This window comes from Elephantulus edwardii, unplaced genomic scaffold (genome assembly GCF_000299155.1).
Source record: "Elephantulus edwardii isolate Elephantulus edwardi_28Jun2011 unplaced genomic scaffold, EleEdw1.0 scaffold00010, whole genome shotgun sequence".
Classification (NCBI taxonomy): Eukaryota; Metazoa; Chordata; class Mammalia; order Macroscelidea; family Macroscelididae; genus Elephantulus; species Elephantulus edwardii.
Genome location: NW_006399760.1, coordinates 1,421,723 through 1,440,471, shown reverse-complemented (window position 1 = coordinate 1,440,471; position 18,749 = coordinate 1,421,723). Strand labels below are relative to the sequence as shown.

The 18,749-nt window shown below is 39.5% G+C and overlaps 1 protein-coding gene across 1 annotated transcript in view; it reads left to right on the top strand.

Annotated features, from left to right (window-relative positions):
- ACMSD (aminocarboxymuconate semialdehyde decarboxylase) overlaps positions 1–18,749 on the top strand; it is a 93,805-nt gene that overhangs the window by 55,115 nt on the left and 19,941 nt on the right. Inside the window, exons 6-8 of the mRNA XM_006880745.1 lie at positions 2,559–2,652; positions 9,185–9,280; positions 13,651–13,823. Of these exons, the coding sequence (XP_006880807.1) occupies positions 2,559–2,652; positions 9,185–9,280; positions 13,651–13,823 (363 nt within the window). The remainder of the gene's footprint in view (positions 1–2,558; positions 2,653–9,184; positions 9,281–13,650; positions 13,824–18,749) is intronic.

Sequence of the window (18,749 nt, the reverse complement as noted above, 5' to 3'; positions counted from 1 at the left end):
GTTGGCGCAGGATAGAGCAGGGTTTAGGGCTGTTGTGCATAGGGTCGCTATGAGTCAGAAACGACTCGACGGCACATAACAACAACAACAACAAATTATTAATGAATTAAATTCATCTATTAATATTTATTGAGCTCTTACTGCATGTAAATCTTACCCACGTTTGTATGTTTGCTCTTTTTCATGTATGTGTCTATGGAGACTGCCCACAAGTTCAGAACAGCCACCTAAATTGTCTCTTAGTCCCTTGAAAGATTTAGTGTTCCTCTAAACATTGACCTTCCTGAGGTTTGTCATCTGTAATAGCTTAAACGACACAGTGAATGCTTTCTAGAAACTTTTATGTGCTTTCAAAGAGGATATGTTTATTCGTTCATCCAAGTTGTTTCAGCACAATGTGAATGAGACTTCAGTTGCAAGTCATGTTCTCATTCCCTGGAATCAGGTTTACAATTTTCTAAAGAGCTTAGGAAGCCAGTTAGTGTCCAAATGGGTATTTTCACATTTGTGTGACTAACTCCACCCACCAATCATTCTAACTAAGCTGTTGGGAGCGCTTCAGGAAGAGCATCTTGGATTCAGTTGGTTTGTGATATTCTGGTCTGACAGAACATTTGTTTAATTAGCAGGCTGGCCTGCCTCACTATACTCTCAACAACTCTCTGCCATTGACTCCTAGCTGACCCTCCAACAGGTTTTCAGAGGCTGTAAAGAGTACAGAAGGAGATCACCCATCTCTCTCCTGTGGAGTAGCTAGCTCATAGATTCAAACCAACTACAACTCTTCACCCGCTAGGCCACCAGAGCTCTCTTACTCTAGCTTGCGTCCATACTCAGTGCCCCACCAAACCAAGTGAGCATCAATAACACATAATAATACAAATGATTCTCCTGAGCCCATCTGGTTCTTTGTTTTAAGGTCTATCCCTCCTTTACAGGGTCTGGCTGTCCTCTTTACGTCCTAACTCTCTCTTCTTGGTGTGTGGGCCCTGTTGTAACACACTCAGCTCAGTTTTCAGGTCCAGGTATATGGCAGACATAGTGTCGATAGCCCAGCTTGGCCATTTGTCAGTCACAAGACCTGAGGAATTGATTTGGTTCCTAGCTGCCTTTGCTACTTCTCTGTAGACTGGCATTAATAGTACTTTACATCTTATAAAGCTTACACTAGCTAATAAGTATAAAATTCTTAACAGTTCTTGTGCAATGTAAGTTCTTCATTAACATTATAATGATTTTCATAGTCTTTACAATGCTTGAAAACTGAGATTATATTTCAGTCCACCATCTTCTATCAGACCCCAATTTGCTCCTCTCCATTCTAATACTTGTTATCCCTCCGCCTCCCTAGAACTCATCAAAACCTTTCCTTCCTTCCATGTGTCTGTTGCCTGCTACTTCTAGAATTCTGTTGCACCAGAATTTTCTCCATTTTAAAAGTACTTATGTACCTGAATCACAGTGCAGCGGTATGACTGGCCCAAGTATTTCCCTTGCTGAGTTATGTGAGGATAGGATGAGTCACTCTAACATCCCAATATTTTTTGAGAGGAAACGCTCAAAGGGAATTCCATTTGAATCTGGATTCAAATGCCTGCAGAGGGGACTTTTTTAATTAACCCACATATTGAATAGAATTTATTCCATCCAAATGGTACTGCCATTTCCTTAGGCCCTAAAGTTTATTTGCCCATGACATTCAGCTCAGTACCTGCCTGGCTGAGGTCATCTCATTCACAGCAGACTGCAGGGGCTCAGCTGGGCTCCAGGGCTTTGTGAGTGCCCTTGGATCCCAGAAATTCCACACTGTCTCTGAGTGGCCAGCCAACTTGGGTCAGGTCAGGTCACCACTAGTCTTGAGCCCCCCTACCTCCCTGCCCATCACTTCTCTGTATGCTTGAGTTTCCAAGTGAGGGGAAGTAGCAAACACTCAGGCCTGACTCCAAGGAGACAGTCAGTGTCCTGCCAAGGGAGTGGACCAACTCAGACCCAGCAGGGAAATTCCTCTCTATTAGAGGTGAAGGGTTGGTCCTGGAGCATTTTGCTTTCAACCAAAGTCCTTGACTGCTGGATGCTTCTTGTGAATTGTTTTGTCAATCAATATATCAAATCCATCAATATAAAATGCCAGTGGTAAATATACTTATCTTCTTTATGAATTCTAAAACTGGGATTCCCCCCCCTTTTGTAAACAGTTGTTGTTGTATGTCATCAAGTTGGAAACAACCCATAGCTGACCCTCCGGCGGGTTTTCAGAGGCAGTTAGTCACATGGGAGGAGATTGCCCATCCTTTTCCATTGGAGCAGCTAGTGGATTTGAACTATGTGCTTTCAAGATTGCAGCACAGCTTCTTACCGCCAGACCACCAGAGCTCCCTAAACAGTAGCAGTTGTGTTAATGACTTCTTTTATAAGGATAATGAAACAATTGTAAATTTTGTTGTTGTTGTTGTTGTTGTTGTTTATGTATTCAGACCCATTTCAACCCAGAAAGGAGAAGTTTGCTAAGACAGGGTCTTGTTGGCACTGGTCAGCTCTTTCTCATTGTTTCTTTGTAGGCAGCAGAAAGACTCAGCTGCTCCCTGTTTGTGCATCCCTGGGACATGCAGATGGATGGACGGATGGCCAAATATTGGCTCCCTTGGCTTGTAGGTTTGTGTCTACTTGGGCTCCAGGAACAGAGAACCAATTCTTGGGTTTTTGCAACCAGCAGTCATAGAGAGAAATGATAAATAATTAACAGGATTGTGAGTGATAATTATTTATTACTCAGATAAGTGCCGTTTACATAACCACATCTACTTTTAATTGTATCCATACAAAACTCAAAGGTGTTGTTGCCTTTATAATCACCATCAGTGGAGAAGCTACATCTCAGGGATTAGGCAAATGACTCCATGTCACAAAGTTAAAGAGTGGAAATGGAATTTGAACACAGATCTGTCTGACACCAATACCCACTCTTCCATTCTCGGACCTTCTCACCTCTCAGCCTCCCCAAAAGGCTCAAAAATAAAACAGAACAAAAGCAACCATTCTGCCCAGTGAATTTTTCTTTTAGAAGCTAATGATAGCATCTATTCTTATAAACGAGAACTCTAGAGCTAGAAGTAGCACAACTTCCACCAACCAGAGATCTGAGGACCAGATTGTAGATGACCCAGGCTTTTCATTTTCACATTGTTTGTCTCTCCCTTCTGCCCTTTGTCCTATTCATTCATTCATGGATCCATAAGAAGACAAGGGAAAGAGGCAAAACTTCTATGTGACCTCTCTAATTTATTCCTGCCAGTCCTGGTGATTTTGAAAAGACAGAGAATAGATGGGGAAATCTGTAGATAGTTCTAGAACAAGTCAACTATGATCGAGCCCCCAAATGAAAAAAGTTATATTTTCTCTATGGGAACATTATCCATACTCTCCTCAACTGAATTAGAACAAATCACCAAAATAGCAACACCATGAATTGGATTAAAAGAGGCAATATAATTTATTGACCTAAAAAAACTAACTCTTTTCTACCTAGTGTCAGTTCCACTGTTGTCTGTGGCAAGCCCTTTTATTACCTAAGGCCGACTTCCCCTCACCTGAGAAGGAGGGAGCTGGTCTGGATTTCTTCACAAGCCTCACTGTACTCTGACATTTTATGTTCCTGGGATTTCATGATGGAAATGAATGTAATTAATATGGCAACTTTCAACCCAACCTCAAATTCTTGGAAGTAAGAAATAGTAGGAAGAGGTAATCTAATGCTGTCCAGCTTCAAAGAAAATCTCAGCCTAGTTTACACAACTTTGAGAAGTCCCACAAATTTTATTCCTTTTTGTATGTGTGAAAAAGAGGACAGACGACAGTATTTATTTAAAGGTCATTTCATCTTTCACTCATTGAGCATGCCAGGCCCTATTCTGGGCACTGAGGATATAAAAATAAGAGAGCATATATTTTGGTTAAAAGAAAGGTGGTAGACAACCAACCGATATAACACAAACATGCTAGCTTTAGGCGGGTAGGGAACTGGAGCAGAGGCTGAAGCCCAGTTGATGGGCAGGTGCCTTAGTGAGATTCCATGAAAGCCCTGTGAGAGGAAGCAGGATGTGTAGTCTGGTTCTAACGTAAGATAAATACCACTTTTTAAAAAATGTTTTCATTATTATTATGTAACTATATAATCAGTATCTTTATTTGCCCCTGTGGATTGGAAATGATCACATATAGATTTATAAGCGTGTTTTAGGACATATATAAAAATAGAAAATCATAAAAACAAGGAAGAGTTGGTTTTTGTCAGTTGCAGTAACAATATCACTTGTGGAAAATTCTGGATCATCTATCTAGATTATCCTTGGGAGTGAGGACAGAGTTTCTGCACAGAACATCAGTAAGAGCTGTCTGTAGGGTCCTTTCCTCCCTCTCCTCTTGCTTCTTTCTTTGTCTCTCTCTCCCTCTACTTCTCCCTCTGCCTCTCCCTCTCCCTCTACTTCTCCCTCTCCCTCTCTCTCTTTCTCTCCCTCTCTCTATTTCTATCTCTCTTCTTCATATATATCATGGCACTGTCTCACTCACTACTCCCAGAATCTGCTTATCAACTTTAACAAAGTGGTCACTAATTAAGTCCATCTATTCAACCAACTGAAGACCCTGATTCAGCTTAGGCAAAAAATGTGCTCTAATCCTTGCACTAAAATATTTATATGTCTTTTCTTCCTCCTCTTCATTATTTTCTGCCTCAGTACTTGCTTCTTGAAAATCCATTCAGTCCTGTTCTGCCAGTCCTCCTTGACTGGATCTGTGTTGTCATCAGCTGCCATGGGGTTGGCTCACAGGGACTCTACATACAACCCTGCCTGCTCCTTGCTGTTCTCACAATGTCTGCTGTGTGTAACCCATTGTTACAGTTGCTGTGGTCTAAGAGCTGCTCCAAACCAGCATAACAAACTCTAAATTCACTGTTCTTGTCATATATGGTCCATTTTCCCAGTGCTCTTGTCTATCATATTTTTTTATTCATTATTGCACAATTTCTTCTTCCCCAGCCTACCCCGCAAGACATTCCTTGTTCCAGACTGTTGTCATGCATGTAATGCCTAATCATATATCCCTTTCAGTTCTTCTCCTCATCTGTTCTATTATAGTGTTCATTATCTATCCACTTTCTCCCCATTCTCTCCCAAACCCTCCCACATCTGTCCTACTTTTTTTATCATCCTATTTTTTAACAGAGGTGTTACAAAGTTTTTGTCCTTTTGTGAATGAGATATTTCACTCAACATAATGTCTCCACCATGTTGTGTAATGTTTTAAGAGTTCATTGTTTTTCATGCTGCCCAATATTCCATTGTGTGAATGTACCATAGGTTTTTATCCATTCATTGATGGGCACTTGGGTTGCTTCCATCTCTTTGCTATTATAAGTTATGCAGCAAAAAACATGGGTGTGCATGCATTTGTTTGAGTCATGACTCTGGTTTGTCTGGGGTATATTCCCAGTAGTGGAATTGCTGGTTCCAATGATAGGTTTATTTCTAACTTTTTGAGAAAGTGCCAGACCACCTTTCAAAGTGGCTGTACCATTTTACATTTTCACCAGCAGTAAAGAAGAGTTCCAATCTCTCCACAACCTCCCCAGCATTTGTTGTTTGCTGCCCTGGTGAACTTTGGTATTGTTGCTGAGGAATTGCATTATTTTTGATCAAATGCTTGAAATCTGTTCACATAATTTGAGATTTCCCCACCCCACCCCCATAATCCCTGCATGCATTTTCCTGTTACCACCTCCTAGGAAGAAGCAATGTTCCAGATACATTGAAAAAAATACTACAGTGATGTTTACATCAGTGTCGTTACAGTGAAGTTAGTTCTAATGGCTGTCAGGCATGTGCACAGTTCAGTTGTCATATGCCAGTAGAATTGGATATGGCCCAACTTTCTATTTGTTACAACTTCCTACTCTGATGCCAACACCGACTTCATTACAGATCTCTGCCTTAAACCCACCCAGTAGTGCCTGAAACCCAGAAAGAGGGCATCTGTGCCTGGTAACCAACTTCTTAAATATTGCAGCCATTGAAAACCCTCTGGAGCACAGTTCTACCCTGAAACACACAAGGTCACCATAAATCCAGTTGATTTAATGGCAATGGGTTTGGTTTGATACTTCTTGTCATTCAGGTCAGCATTTTGAAGTCACCTCCTCAGATTAGCATTCCTGACCACCCATATCACTTGATTTCACAGTGCCCTACTTTATGATATTCCTAGAAGCAGGAGTGGCATGCACATCCTAAATAACATGCAGGAAACTCTATGAACTTTGAAAAATGTTGATATCTGTAGAGAGGCTTCAGACCCTTTGTTCATAGGGTCACTCTGAGTCATGCTCGACTTGAAGCCAATCGACAACAACAACAGTACTTCCATTATATTATTCAACTTACCCAGTTAGAATATAAGTTTTTTAGTTGGAAACCTTGCTTCCCTTGTCTACTGGTTCAATAAATATTGCTGAGTGAACGAAAAGGTGGCATGAGGGCAGAGTGGTATGAAGGTAGCGAGGAAAGCATAGACAAATTATGTAGGATTTTATGGGTGGTGAAGTACATTGCATTTTATTAGAGTATTTCAGACAGAGAAGGGCCAGGATCAAATTTACTTTATAAAGATTCTATTTCCAATGCTTTTTTGGATAATGAATTCTGGTGTTAATAATCCATGTAGTTGGATCACCTTTCTTGAGAATGAGAACAAAATGAACCTTTTCTGATCCATTGGCCAGACAGCCATCCTCCAGATTTCCTGGCATAGACTGGTGAGCGCATTCAAGGCTGCATCTGTTAACTGAAACAGTCAATTGGTATCTCATCGACTCACCAGGCCTTATATTTTGCCAATGCATTCAATGCAGCTTCTACTTCTTCTTTCATTACCATTGAGTCCTGTTTATATGGTACTTCTTGGAAATTTTCAGTGTCAATCAAATCTCTCTGGTACAGTGATTCTGTATATTCCCCTCCATCTTCTTTTGATGCGTTCTGGGTCACTCAATGTATTTCCCATTGTGTCTTTCAATATTGCTGCATGAGGCTTAAATTTGTTTATTTCAGCTTGAGAAATGCAGAGCAAGTTGTTCCCTTTTTATTCTCAAATTCCAGCTCTCTGCACATTCTGTTATAATATTTGGTCTTGTCTTCTCAAACTGCCCTTTGATATCTTCTATTCAGCTCTTTCACATTGATATGTTTTTTGTCATAGCTTCTTGATGCTCAAGTGCAATCTTTAGAGTCTCTTCTGACATCTGTTTCTATTTTTCCTTTCTCCCCTTTTTTTTTGTAATGACCTTTTGCTTTCTTCATGGATGATATCCTTCATATCATCCCACAACTAATCTGGTCTTCAATCATTGTATACAATACCTCAAATTTAGTCTTAAGATGATCAGATGGAATTGATTCAAGATCATATCTTGGTTCCTGTGGACTTAATTTCATTTTCTTTGGCTTCAATTTGAACTTGAATATGAGTAATTGATGATCTGACCCAAAGTCAGCCCCTGGCCTAGTTTTTATGGCCTAGAGGTCCATATTTGTTCCCGTTTCCAAGAAAGATGATACAACTGAATGTAGAAACTATCAAACAACATCATTACTTTCAAATGCAAGCAAAATACTGCTGAAGAGCATTCAAAAATAGACAGAACATGCAAAGATAGGGAATTGCCAGAAGCTCAAGCAGAATTTAGAAGAGGCTGTGGTACTACAGATATCATTGATGCTTTTAGATAGATCCTGGCTGAAAGTAAGAGACTATGCAAAGGCATTTGAAGGTATTGCTCATAATAAGTCATGGTTTACACTGAGAAGAATGGGAGTCCGAGAGAACTTGATTGTGCTCCTGCAGAACCTGTCCTTGAACCAAGAGGCTGTTTTTCAAAGGAAAAGAAGACCCTCAACCAGGTGGATTGACATGGTGACTGCTGCAATGGGCTCTTGTGTGTCAGGAAGTGTGAGGATAGCACAGGATAGAACAGGATTCAGCTCTTTTGTTCATAGGGTTGTCATGAGTCATGCTTGACTTGATGGCACCTAACAACAACAATCCAAGTAGTTAACAGAAAACGGAATAACAGGACTAGAAGAAAGTAATGGCGTGTACTCTGTCTTCAGAAAACTTTTCCCATAGACACTCACAAAAGAATACGGATCTATCCAGCTTTCAAAATTTTCAGGAGTCTTATCAGGTGGCCAGGGAATCAAAGAGACTTCCGCTTGTAGAACAGTGATAGACAGATGAAGAATGACCATCAAGTGAAGGCCTCATTCAGTAGCTAGAGGGGAAGAGTTTCCCAGAAAGCACAGGACTTCAGCGAAGATTAGGTGGAAGTGCTTGAGTCACAGTCTGAGATGCAGAAATGCTGTGGTCTTGGAAACAAGACTGGCTCCATGGAGGTAAAGACATTAGAATTCAACCAATTGCTTGTTTTTGGAGGCAAAAAGAAGGTGCTTTAACAAGTTATTTTAATTCCATTCTTTTCAACCACAACCCTAAGCGGTGGCAAAAATTTTGTAGAAATGATACTTTTATATTTATTAAGTGTCAGGGCTGTCCACTGTATCCTCTAAACAATTCATTGGTAAGAATGAACCATTGTTAGCACCATTTTACAGATGAGGGGGCAAAGGCACAGAGAGGTAGCTTATATTTGTTAAATATCTCTCCAACATAAAGTTCTAGCCAGGAACGTTACTGACATCATCTTGCAGATCTCTATAGCAGTTTTGCAAGATGGGTAACATTTATCCACTTTACAGATAGAGAAAACCAAGTTCAGAGACATTAGCTAAATGTTAAAGGCCAAAAAGCAGGAGATGCTATGGCTCAGCCCAGAATCCATGCACTTTACTTGAAGCACTATATCCAGAACTGAAAACCAAACACAGGTCATCTGACTGACCCGTCTTCTAGCCATTAGACAGTTCTATGTGCAGGTACAAAATAGTATATTAGATGTTCTGTTTGGCCAAATAGTGACATGTGTACAAACCATGCTGGGGCCCAGAGGACCCTGACTGAGCCACAGGGATCCTCACACTGACAATCATGCACAGCTTCCTTTCTCATGTATCAGTGCCACTGAGGAGCTTCTTGTTCTGCATGACAAGTCCTGTACCCTTTGACTCTTTTTCAGGAATGCCAGCTGAGACCACCACAGCCATTTGCTCTATGATTATGGGTGGAGTGTTTGCAAAGTTCCCTAAACTGAAAGTGTGTTTTGCACATGGAGGTAAGATCCTGCTCTTCCAGTCATCATTTGAGTCATAAAGAGGATGATAATCCAAGGATCAGATTACATGTTCACAGGCTAAGCTTACTTGCTTGGCAAAAGTTTTGTTCTGCTTTTATTTAAAATCCCTTTAATCAGGTCATAAACTTTTCCATTTGCCACAATTCTTACCATTTATATTGTTTACAGATAAGATTATGTCATTCATTTTCACTGCATGCCTAGTTCCTAAAGGCAAACAAGTTTGTATCTCTTGGACATACACACACAATCCAACTATATATACTATTATCTAGCCACCATACAAAAAAAACACCCTTCCATGTCAATAATCTATTATTAATACCATTATTTTTATGACTTCATGGATGACAATGCATTTTTAGATATGTTCTCACTAAGATGTCTATATTTTGTTGTTATAACCATACTGTGCTATAAATTCTTGACCAATTATCTATACACACTTGTCTTCTCTCTTAAGGATAAAATCCTTATGACTGCATTTCTAGACAAATTAACTAATGCCATTTCTTCTGATTCTTCTCCCAGCATTTGAAAATCCTCTTTTGTGGAACCTGGTCGCATAATGTGCAACTTCTTGAGCTGTTAATCAAAAGATCGGCATTTTTAATTCACTAGACACTTGCAAAAGGTCAAGGACTGTAGTCTTCAATATGGATTGAAGCTCAACATCAAAAAGACAAATATTCTCACCATTTGGTCAATTGGCAGCATCATGATAAATGGAGAAGAGCTTGAGGTTATCATTTCAGCTTGCTCAGATCTACAATCAACATTTTTTACAGCAGTCAGAAAATCAAAAGACAAATTGCATTGGGGAAATCTGCTGTCAGAGACTTCTCCAAAGTGCCAAAGAGCAATGATGTTACTCCTGAGATTAAGATGCGCCTGATCAGGCCATGGTCTTTACAATTACTTGCTATGTATCAGAGAGCAGAAATATTACTAAGGATGTCAGAAGAACTGATACTTTTGTGTTTTAGTGCTGGAGAAGACTCTTGAACATACATGCCATGGACTGCAAAGAGAATAAATAGATCTGTCTTGGAGAGGGTGAAACTAAGTTTCTCCTTGGAGGCTAGGATTTTGAAGCTCCATCTCACACATGGCCAGGATGGACCAGTTCTTGGAGGACATCATGCTTGGAACGGTGGAGGGACAGCACAAAAGAGGAAGATCCCAGATGAGATGGATAGCCACAATCATTGGGGTACTGGAAGTAGGTGTATTTGAGTCAGTGAGAATAGCTCAGGCCAGGGCAGTGTTCAGAGATATTATACATAGGGTCACTTTGAGTTGCAGGCAACTCAATGACACATAACAACATCAAGTCACCATTCAGGAGAAAGTGGGCAGTCTCCTTCCATAAAGATTTGGAAATTCAGTGGAGGGTTACTGTGAGTCTTAACGGTCCAATGGCAGGGAGTTTACTTTTTTGGTTTTTTAAGTCATTATTCAAATCAAGAACTCCAGTGCCTGGGGGGTAATGAGTTTCACTCCCAGCCCAAGGTGGTTGTTATTATCAGGTGCTGTTGTGTTGAATACGACTCTTAGACACCCTGTCCTGTCCTGTGCCGTTCTCACAGTCTCTGACACAGTTGAGCTCATTGCTGCAGTCACTGTGTCAATCCACTTGATTGAAGATCTTCCTGTCCTTTGCTATCCCTCCCCACTTTTCCGAGCATGATGTCCCTCTCGAAGGAATAGCATCTCCTAGCAACATGCCCAAAGTATGAAAGATGATGCTTTACCATTTTTACCTCTAAGAAATACTCTGGTTGCACTTTCCCCCGAGACATATCTGTTTGTTCTTTTGTCAGTCCCTGGGCTATTCAGTAATCTTTTCCAATACCACAGTTCAAAGATATTAATTCTGTCATACTTATTCACGTTCCAGCTTTCAGGAAGTGATTTAAAATACTATGGCCTGAATAAGATGTACTTTCATCCTCAAACTAACATCATGCCTCTTAATAATTTGGAGAGGTCCCTAACTGCAAGATTCCCAGTGTAATTATGTCTCCTGACCTCCTGACTGCTAGTATAAAGTGTATTGATTATGTATCCAAGTAAAATAAAGTCATTTGTAGTTTCAGTCTTTTTCTCTATCCATCATGATGTTGCCTGTGGATCCAGTAGTGAGAATTTTTGTTTTCTTGACCTGGAAATGCAATTCTTATTGAAGGCTGTAGTCTTTGATCTTCTGCAGCAAGCATTTTGAATCCTCTCCATTGAAAGTAAGGTTTGGCCATTTGTTTGGCATATATGCCTTTAATTATGTTGAAGATTTTTCCCTCTATTCTTATTTTATCAAGCGTTTTTATAAGAAAAGAGTGTTAAATTTTGTCAGAGGACTTTTCTTCATTACCTGAGATGTGCACATGGTTCCAGTCTTTTGTTTTACTAGTGTGATAAATGACACTGATTATCTCTCTATTGCCAAACCATCTTTGCATATCTGGTATGAATGTTACTTGATAATGATTAATAACTTTTCAGATATAGTGTTGGATTCAGTTGGATAAGATTTTTTTGAGAATTTTTGCATCAATGTTCCTGGGGAATATGGGTTTATAATTTTTTTTAATTATGCTTTGCCTGGTTCTGATATCAGAATTATGCCTGTTTTATAGAATGATGTCATCTTTTTCCATTTTCTGAAAGAATCTGAATAGAACTGGTGTAAGTTCTCTGAATACTTGTTTGGTAGAATTCACTAGTGACGTCTTCTAGACCAGGACTTTTTTTTTGTTGGGATAGTTTTTATTTCCTGTTAATGTCTTCTTTTGTAATAGATCTATTCAGGTTTTCTACCTCTGTTAGTTTAAAGAAGACAAGAGTTTCTAAAAATTTGTCATCTCATTACTTTCTTCACTGTATAGATTATGCTGAGAAATCAGAGTTTCATCTTACTGGTTCTGTTTTGTAAGTCAGTTTTGGTTTTTCCCTAATCTGCTTTCAGTTTTTCCTTTGTCTTTAATTTTAGAAAATTTTCTTTTTATGTGTCTTGAGAGTGATGCAAAATGAAGGAGATAAGAACAGAAGGTAAAAAAGGAGAGAAAAGAGATGAGAGAAAGAGTGGGGGTGAGATCCAACAAGGGAAATGAATAAAGATGGAAGAGATACCAAGGTATGAGGGAGAGGAAGAAGAGTAAAATATGAAACAGAAAAGCAAATAAGAATATAAAAGCCATGGGAAATAAAAAATGAGAGGGGAGAAAAAGGCAGAATCATGAAAGGGCTGGGCTAGACACCTCACTGATGCACTTCTCACTGCTGTGGTGAGTGGAGAGAAGGTGTCTGGCCCAAGACAGTATGTATGCCAACCCAACAGAACCTTGGCATTAAAGGGCCCAGGCAGGTCAGAGTTTCTTCTTTTCTGAGAAGGGGTTGAGGCCCCAAGTTGTCAGTTAGGATACCAGTAGTACCTCTGCTGATCTAGGAGATGTTGAGCACTGGCACTCCTAGCCTGGAACAGAGTTTATGCTGGCCTCGGAAGAGTCCAGGTTACTCCAACTGTTTAAGGATGTTATCTTTGCCAGTCTAGGGAATAGGCACAGGCAGGGTACCCAGTCAGAGGTGGCTGGTGTGAAGAGAAACTGAAATCCCAAACTGAAGTGCCAAAATGAAATCCCCAAGTGTTGCACACTCAATGGATGGTGCAAATATGCCAGTCAAGGATGCTTGATGAAAGGCAAGGGCCTCAATCAGAAGTGGTGCCTCACTAATCTGGGGGCTCACTGCAGACAAGGCATGGTCACAGCCCTCCAGCTCCTGGAAATGTCTCTAGATGCATTTAGCATTGTACGTGCTCCTGATGCCAGATACAAAGTGGTACAAGCCTGGAAAAAATCAGACAGCGCTGAGGTGAGCCTAGGCACTGTTACCAGACACTTGGTGGCAGGAGGAAGTCACTCCCCTGACCTCTAGAAGGGCAAAGGGGACAAGAGAAGCTAGCACACAGTTCCCGATTGACAGCAAGTATGTTCCAGATTGCCCTGTCAAGCAGACAGCTATTCAATAAGACTGAACTATGCTGTTTATGGTTCTGTGTCTCCTTATTCATTGCTATTTCTTCCTTCAGTCAGTGTTTTAAATACCTCTTTGTCTTTTCTTTCTAAACTCATGGTTCTATGATTATAATCCATTTTGTTAGCTTTGTTTTCTCATGTCCTGGGTGAAGAGGATCTGGACTGCTGTCTGTCTTGTCCAGCATCTTACCCAGAGGTCCTTCTACTCCAGCGATCCTTAATTGGCTACAGGAACGTCTCCTTGTATCCAACATTGGGACTTAATGGAATTCTTTCTGATCAATACCAACTCTCAGGTGTGGCTTTTCCTTGCAGGTGGTGCCTTCCCCTTCACCTTGGGGAGAATCTCCCATGGATTCAACATGCGCCCAGACTTGTGTGCTCAAGACAATCCAATCAACCCAAAGAAATACCTAGGGTCCTTTTATACAGACTCCTTAGTTCATGATCCTCTGGCCCTCAAACTGTTGACAGATGTCATAGGAAAGGTAAGCCAGGACTGTTATCCACATAACTTATGAGAAGTATAAGGCTATATCAGCACCCAGTTACTTCGTCTTTTTCCAAAAATGGGGTGAATCACACTAGCTCAAAAGAGAAGCATTCTCCTACTGATAAAGCTCAAAATAAGAAGAAATATGCAAGAAATATTAATGGAAATCATAAAAACAGGGTGTAAACAGGAAGAATGTTGTTACATTATGAGTATTGAAATTTCCCAAATAAAAGTATATTAATTTTTTAATGGAAAACTAATTTGCTCTCTAAATGTTCATATGAATCAAAACTAAAAAAAAAAATAAAATAAAGAGAGGAGATTTGAAGAAAAAAATCACTAGAAAGGAGAACAATGTAATTTGAGATTTGTTTTGTGTGCATAGGAGCCTAATTCCAGCCCTCTTTCACCTCCTTCAGCATAGTGTGTGTGTGACAGCAAGGAGCCATTGTGCATGGGAAAGAAACCCTACATAATTCACTTGATTGAGTATTTCCACAGTTCAGTCCTTCTTCTTTGTACAAGAAGGATCCTCCAGTATCACTGAACCCAACCAAATTGACAGGTGCTAATGTGGTGAGCCAGAAAGAGCCACCAGTTTTGGAGTGAAATAGATATGGGATAACATTCTGCCTCCACTCCTTCCTCGTTGGACAAATTGCAAATCAAATCATCCTCATCCACTCAATAGAGGTCACTGAACATTAAAGAGAGATAACTGCAGTGCCTAAATGACCTGGACAAGTGGACATTGCTAGATGCTACTGAGTCGACTATGACTCACAGCCAAGCTATGAACAATGTAACTGAACCTTCCCTATCCTGTGCTATTCTTGTTATCTCAGGTATACTTGAGTTCATTGTTACAGATACTGTGTCAATCCTTTTTGTTGAGAGTCTTCTTTTCTTTCACTAATATTCCACCTTTCCAAGCATGATGTCCTTTTCCAAGGACAGACTGCTCCTAACAACATGCCCAAAATAAGTGAGACCATCCGTTACCATCTTTGCCTCTAAGAAGCGCCCATGCTGCACTTTCTCCAAGTCATATTTGTTTGTTGTTTTGACAGTCTATGGGATATTCAGTACTCTTCTCTAATAACACAACTCAGCAACATTGATTCTTCTTCTGTCATCCTTAGTCACTGTCCAACGCATAAAAAGTAATTGAAAAGACCATGACTTGAATCAGATGCACCTTAGTCTTAAAATGACATCATAGCTCTTTAACACCTTAAAGAGGTCCTTGGCAGCAGACTTTCTCAATGCAATACACATTTTGATTTCTTGACACTGGTGTAAATGGTGATGATTGTGGACACAGGCAAGATGCAATCCTTGACAACTTCTAAGTACTTTTCCACCTATTGTGATATTACATATTAGGCTAATGGTGAGGATTTTTGCTTTCTTGATGTTGAAATATAATCTATGTTGAAGGCTATAATCTTTGATCTTCTATAGTAAGTGTTTCAAGCCCTCTTTATTTTAAGCAAGAAAGATTGTATCATCTGCATACTGCAGGTTATTTATGTCTTCCTCTAACCAATTCTGACTGCATATTCTTTTTCATAAAATCCAACTTCTCAAAGTATTTTCTCAGCATACAAATTGAATGGGTATAGAGAAAGAATACAACCCTGATGCACACTTTTTTTTGTTTTAAACCATGTAGTGTTTCCTTTCGGTTTGGATGATAATTTCTTGGACAGGTATGTATGGAAAGACGACAAGAATTTTTGGATCCTACTGCAGCCTTCAGTATGGATTGAAACTCTGTATCAAGAAAACAGTGATTCTCATCACTGGGTTGATTGGCAGCATCATGATAGATGGTGAAGAGTTTGAAATTGTCCACAGCTTTAGTTTTCTTAGCTCCACAATCAACATTTTTGGCACCAGCAGCCAGGAAATTAAAAGACGTATTGTGATGAGAAAGTCTGCTGTTAGAGATCTCTCCAAAGTACTGGAGTGCAACGATGTCAGTCTTGTGACTAAGGTGCACCTGATACAGGCCATGGTCTTTTCAGTCACTTGCTATGCATCAGAAAGCTGGACAACGACTTGGGATGATTGAGGAGAATTGATGCCTTTGAGCTGTGGTGTTTGGAGTAGAAAATTGAATATACCATGGACTGCTACAAAAACGAATAGATTCCACCTAGAGAGGGTTAAACTGGTCTGTTCCTTGGACGCAAGGATTCTGAAGCTTCGTCTGACATACTTTGGACAATGTTGCAAGGAGGGACCAGTCCTTGGAGAAGGACGTCATCCTTGGGAGGGTAGAGGGACAGCGCAGGAGAGGAAGACCCTCTATGAGATAGATTGATTCAGTGACTGGGGTAATGGGGTAGGTGTGTCAGAGAAATAAGATTGTCACAGGATAGAGCAGGTTTTAGGGCTATTGTACATATAGGATCCCTATGAGTCACACGAGACTCAATGGCACATAAAACCAACAACAACAACATGCTTTGATATTTCTTCCTATAATTATGTGGCATCATTTGATGTAATAGATCAGCATGTTTGCTATTTACATTTTTTTTTAATTTCTTAAGAAAAAAGTCTTTCCTCTGTTGTGATTTGATAGATCTCTTAATTGACAATAACTTTACCTTTAACTATTCTTTGAAAACCTTAACTCATAAAGTTAAGCAAATTTTAGACCAAAGTCCAGTTGAATTTTTAATGAAGAGTGAAATATTTAATATTTGTATTCCTTTTTATAAAAAAAACCCTTTCAGATATTTCTATATGCTTCCAAGTTGTAAATTTGGACTTTGAAACACTTAATTTTTGCAACAAAATTCTTGGATTGAGATTAAACCCTAAAGTTTTAAAAATATTCTTTAATCTAAGTAGAGAGATGTCATTTAGTGATTGCAAGTAGTTTTTTGTCCCTAGAGTGGAGATAGCATCTCACTTTAAATATGCTTCTCTGGTTTTAAAAAAAATTACTAGGAGAAAAATGGCAAACATTTTGGTTGATCACAATTTACGTGGTGGAGCAGCTGTGCGTCCAAGTCTTCCAAGTTGTGTGTTGACTCTACGGAAGCAGATGCTTGGTTGTTCATTATGGCTATTGGTTTTTAGTGGTTTGGAGGTAAAAGTGATGAGAAGATTTAAGAAGGAAATCACAAAAGATAAAAGCTAAGCAGTATTTCTTTTTGAGAGGTTTTGTGAGATTCTGGACTTACAGGAGTGTAGGAAAGTAAATGCAGTTTTAGATGATCATTCACATTGATGGAGCCCCCTTCCCTATAAAACCTAGTACTCTTTGGGTATTCTTGGAAGTGGTAACATTGAAAGATTACATTTAGGGCAAATAATGTGCCTTATGGGGAGTAACAGGAGCAGTGGCCTTTAAATATATTCCAAGGCAATAACCAGGAAACTAGAGCAGCAAAAGGAAAGCCTCGTAAATGCCTCATAATAACCAACAGATAGATATGAGGGCACTTCTAAAAACCCCAGGAAAACTCAGAGGGTACGTTACAGTGATGCAGAGATCCTGCATTCAGACTGTGAAGTTGGGAGCTGTAATAATTTGGGCATCTGGAACAAATGTGACCTCATTTTATGTGACCTCACAGACTGGCAAATCTAGGCCATATAACCAGTATATATTAATAATTTAATATTGCCTTTAAAATATTAATACTTCCTCATTGTAGTTGCATTCGCATTAGCAAATTCTCATTCAAATACAATCCCCAAACCAGAATAGGCAAGAAAAGTTCTAGCATGGCAAGAACACTAGAGAATAACCTATCCAGACTAGACCAAGAGGATAGAATGCTGAAGAAAGAGATCTAGCAAAGGGGGGCAAAAGGAAACTTTGGGAAAAGATAACAGGTATGAAAAAAATCACAAAACATAACTGTAACATTCCATGCAGAAATGTTGTGAACAACAGACAATACTGATAATAAAAACTGGATAAGCAGTGGGTTTATAGTATTGTACAATGAACATCCAAAATTAAGTAAACAAGAACATATCAAAGATCAAACAGGGAAAGAGAGCAAAAAGCAGTAATTGTAGAGTGTGCTCTTTATTTCTACTTTTAAATCACATGCATTCTCCTCCTGCTAGAGAGCCGACACTCTGAAAACTGCATACTAGATTAGGCTATCACACTGGGAAAGGAAGGATTTTTTTTTTTTTACCAGAAGCAAAATTAATTTTTGGATCTCGATTTTATGTTAAAGTAATTGACAAATGTAATATAAACAGGGGACTTCCAAAACTCAAGGTGTGTTTTAAAATTGTAAACAGCTTTAACTCAATGTGATTAAAAATTAAGACAAATGAACCTCCAGTGAATCCCAAGAAGGCAATTCAGAAGGAAATCAGCTGCTGGCACAGATGTGAGTAGATAGAACCTTGATTCTTCAGGGCCTCTCTCAGCAAGTGTATTTACTTGGCTTCATACTGTGATGAATATTAAAATCTTGAAATAGATTTGTTAGTCTATCTATCATGGGTTTCTTTTCAATTTTGGAAAATATTTTCCTTTATTATTTCATGTAAATGTTCTTGGAGAAGGACATCATGCTTGGATAGGAGCATCAGTGCAAGAGAAGACAACCCTGGATGAGATGGATTGGCACATGATTGTAGCAATAGGATCAAGTGTGTTGGAGAAGGGGAGGCTGACTCAGGACAAAGTAAGGTTCCAGTGTTCATAGGGTCACTATGAGTCATAGACAATTTGACAGTGCATAACAACATCAAGAAAATACATTTTTCAAAAATTAAAGTACCATACATTTAAATTGTTGTTGTTGTTGTTGTTGTTGTTGTTGTTGTTATGAGCCATCGAGACGTTTCCGACTCATAGCGACCCTATGCACAACAGCCCTAAACCCTGCTCTATCCTGCGCCAACCGCACCGCCTCTGACACACCCATCC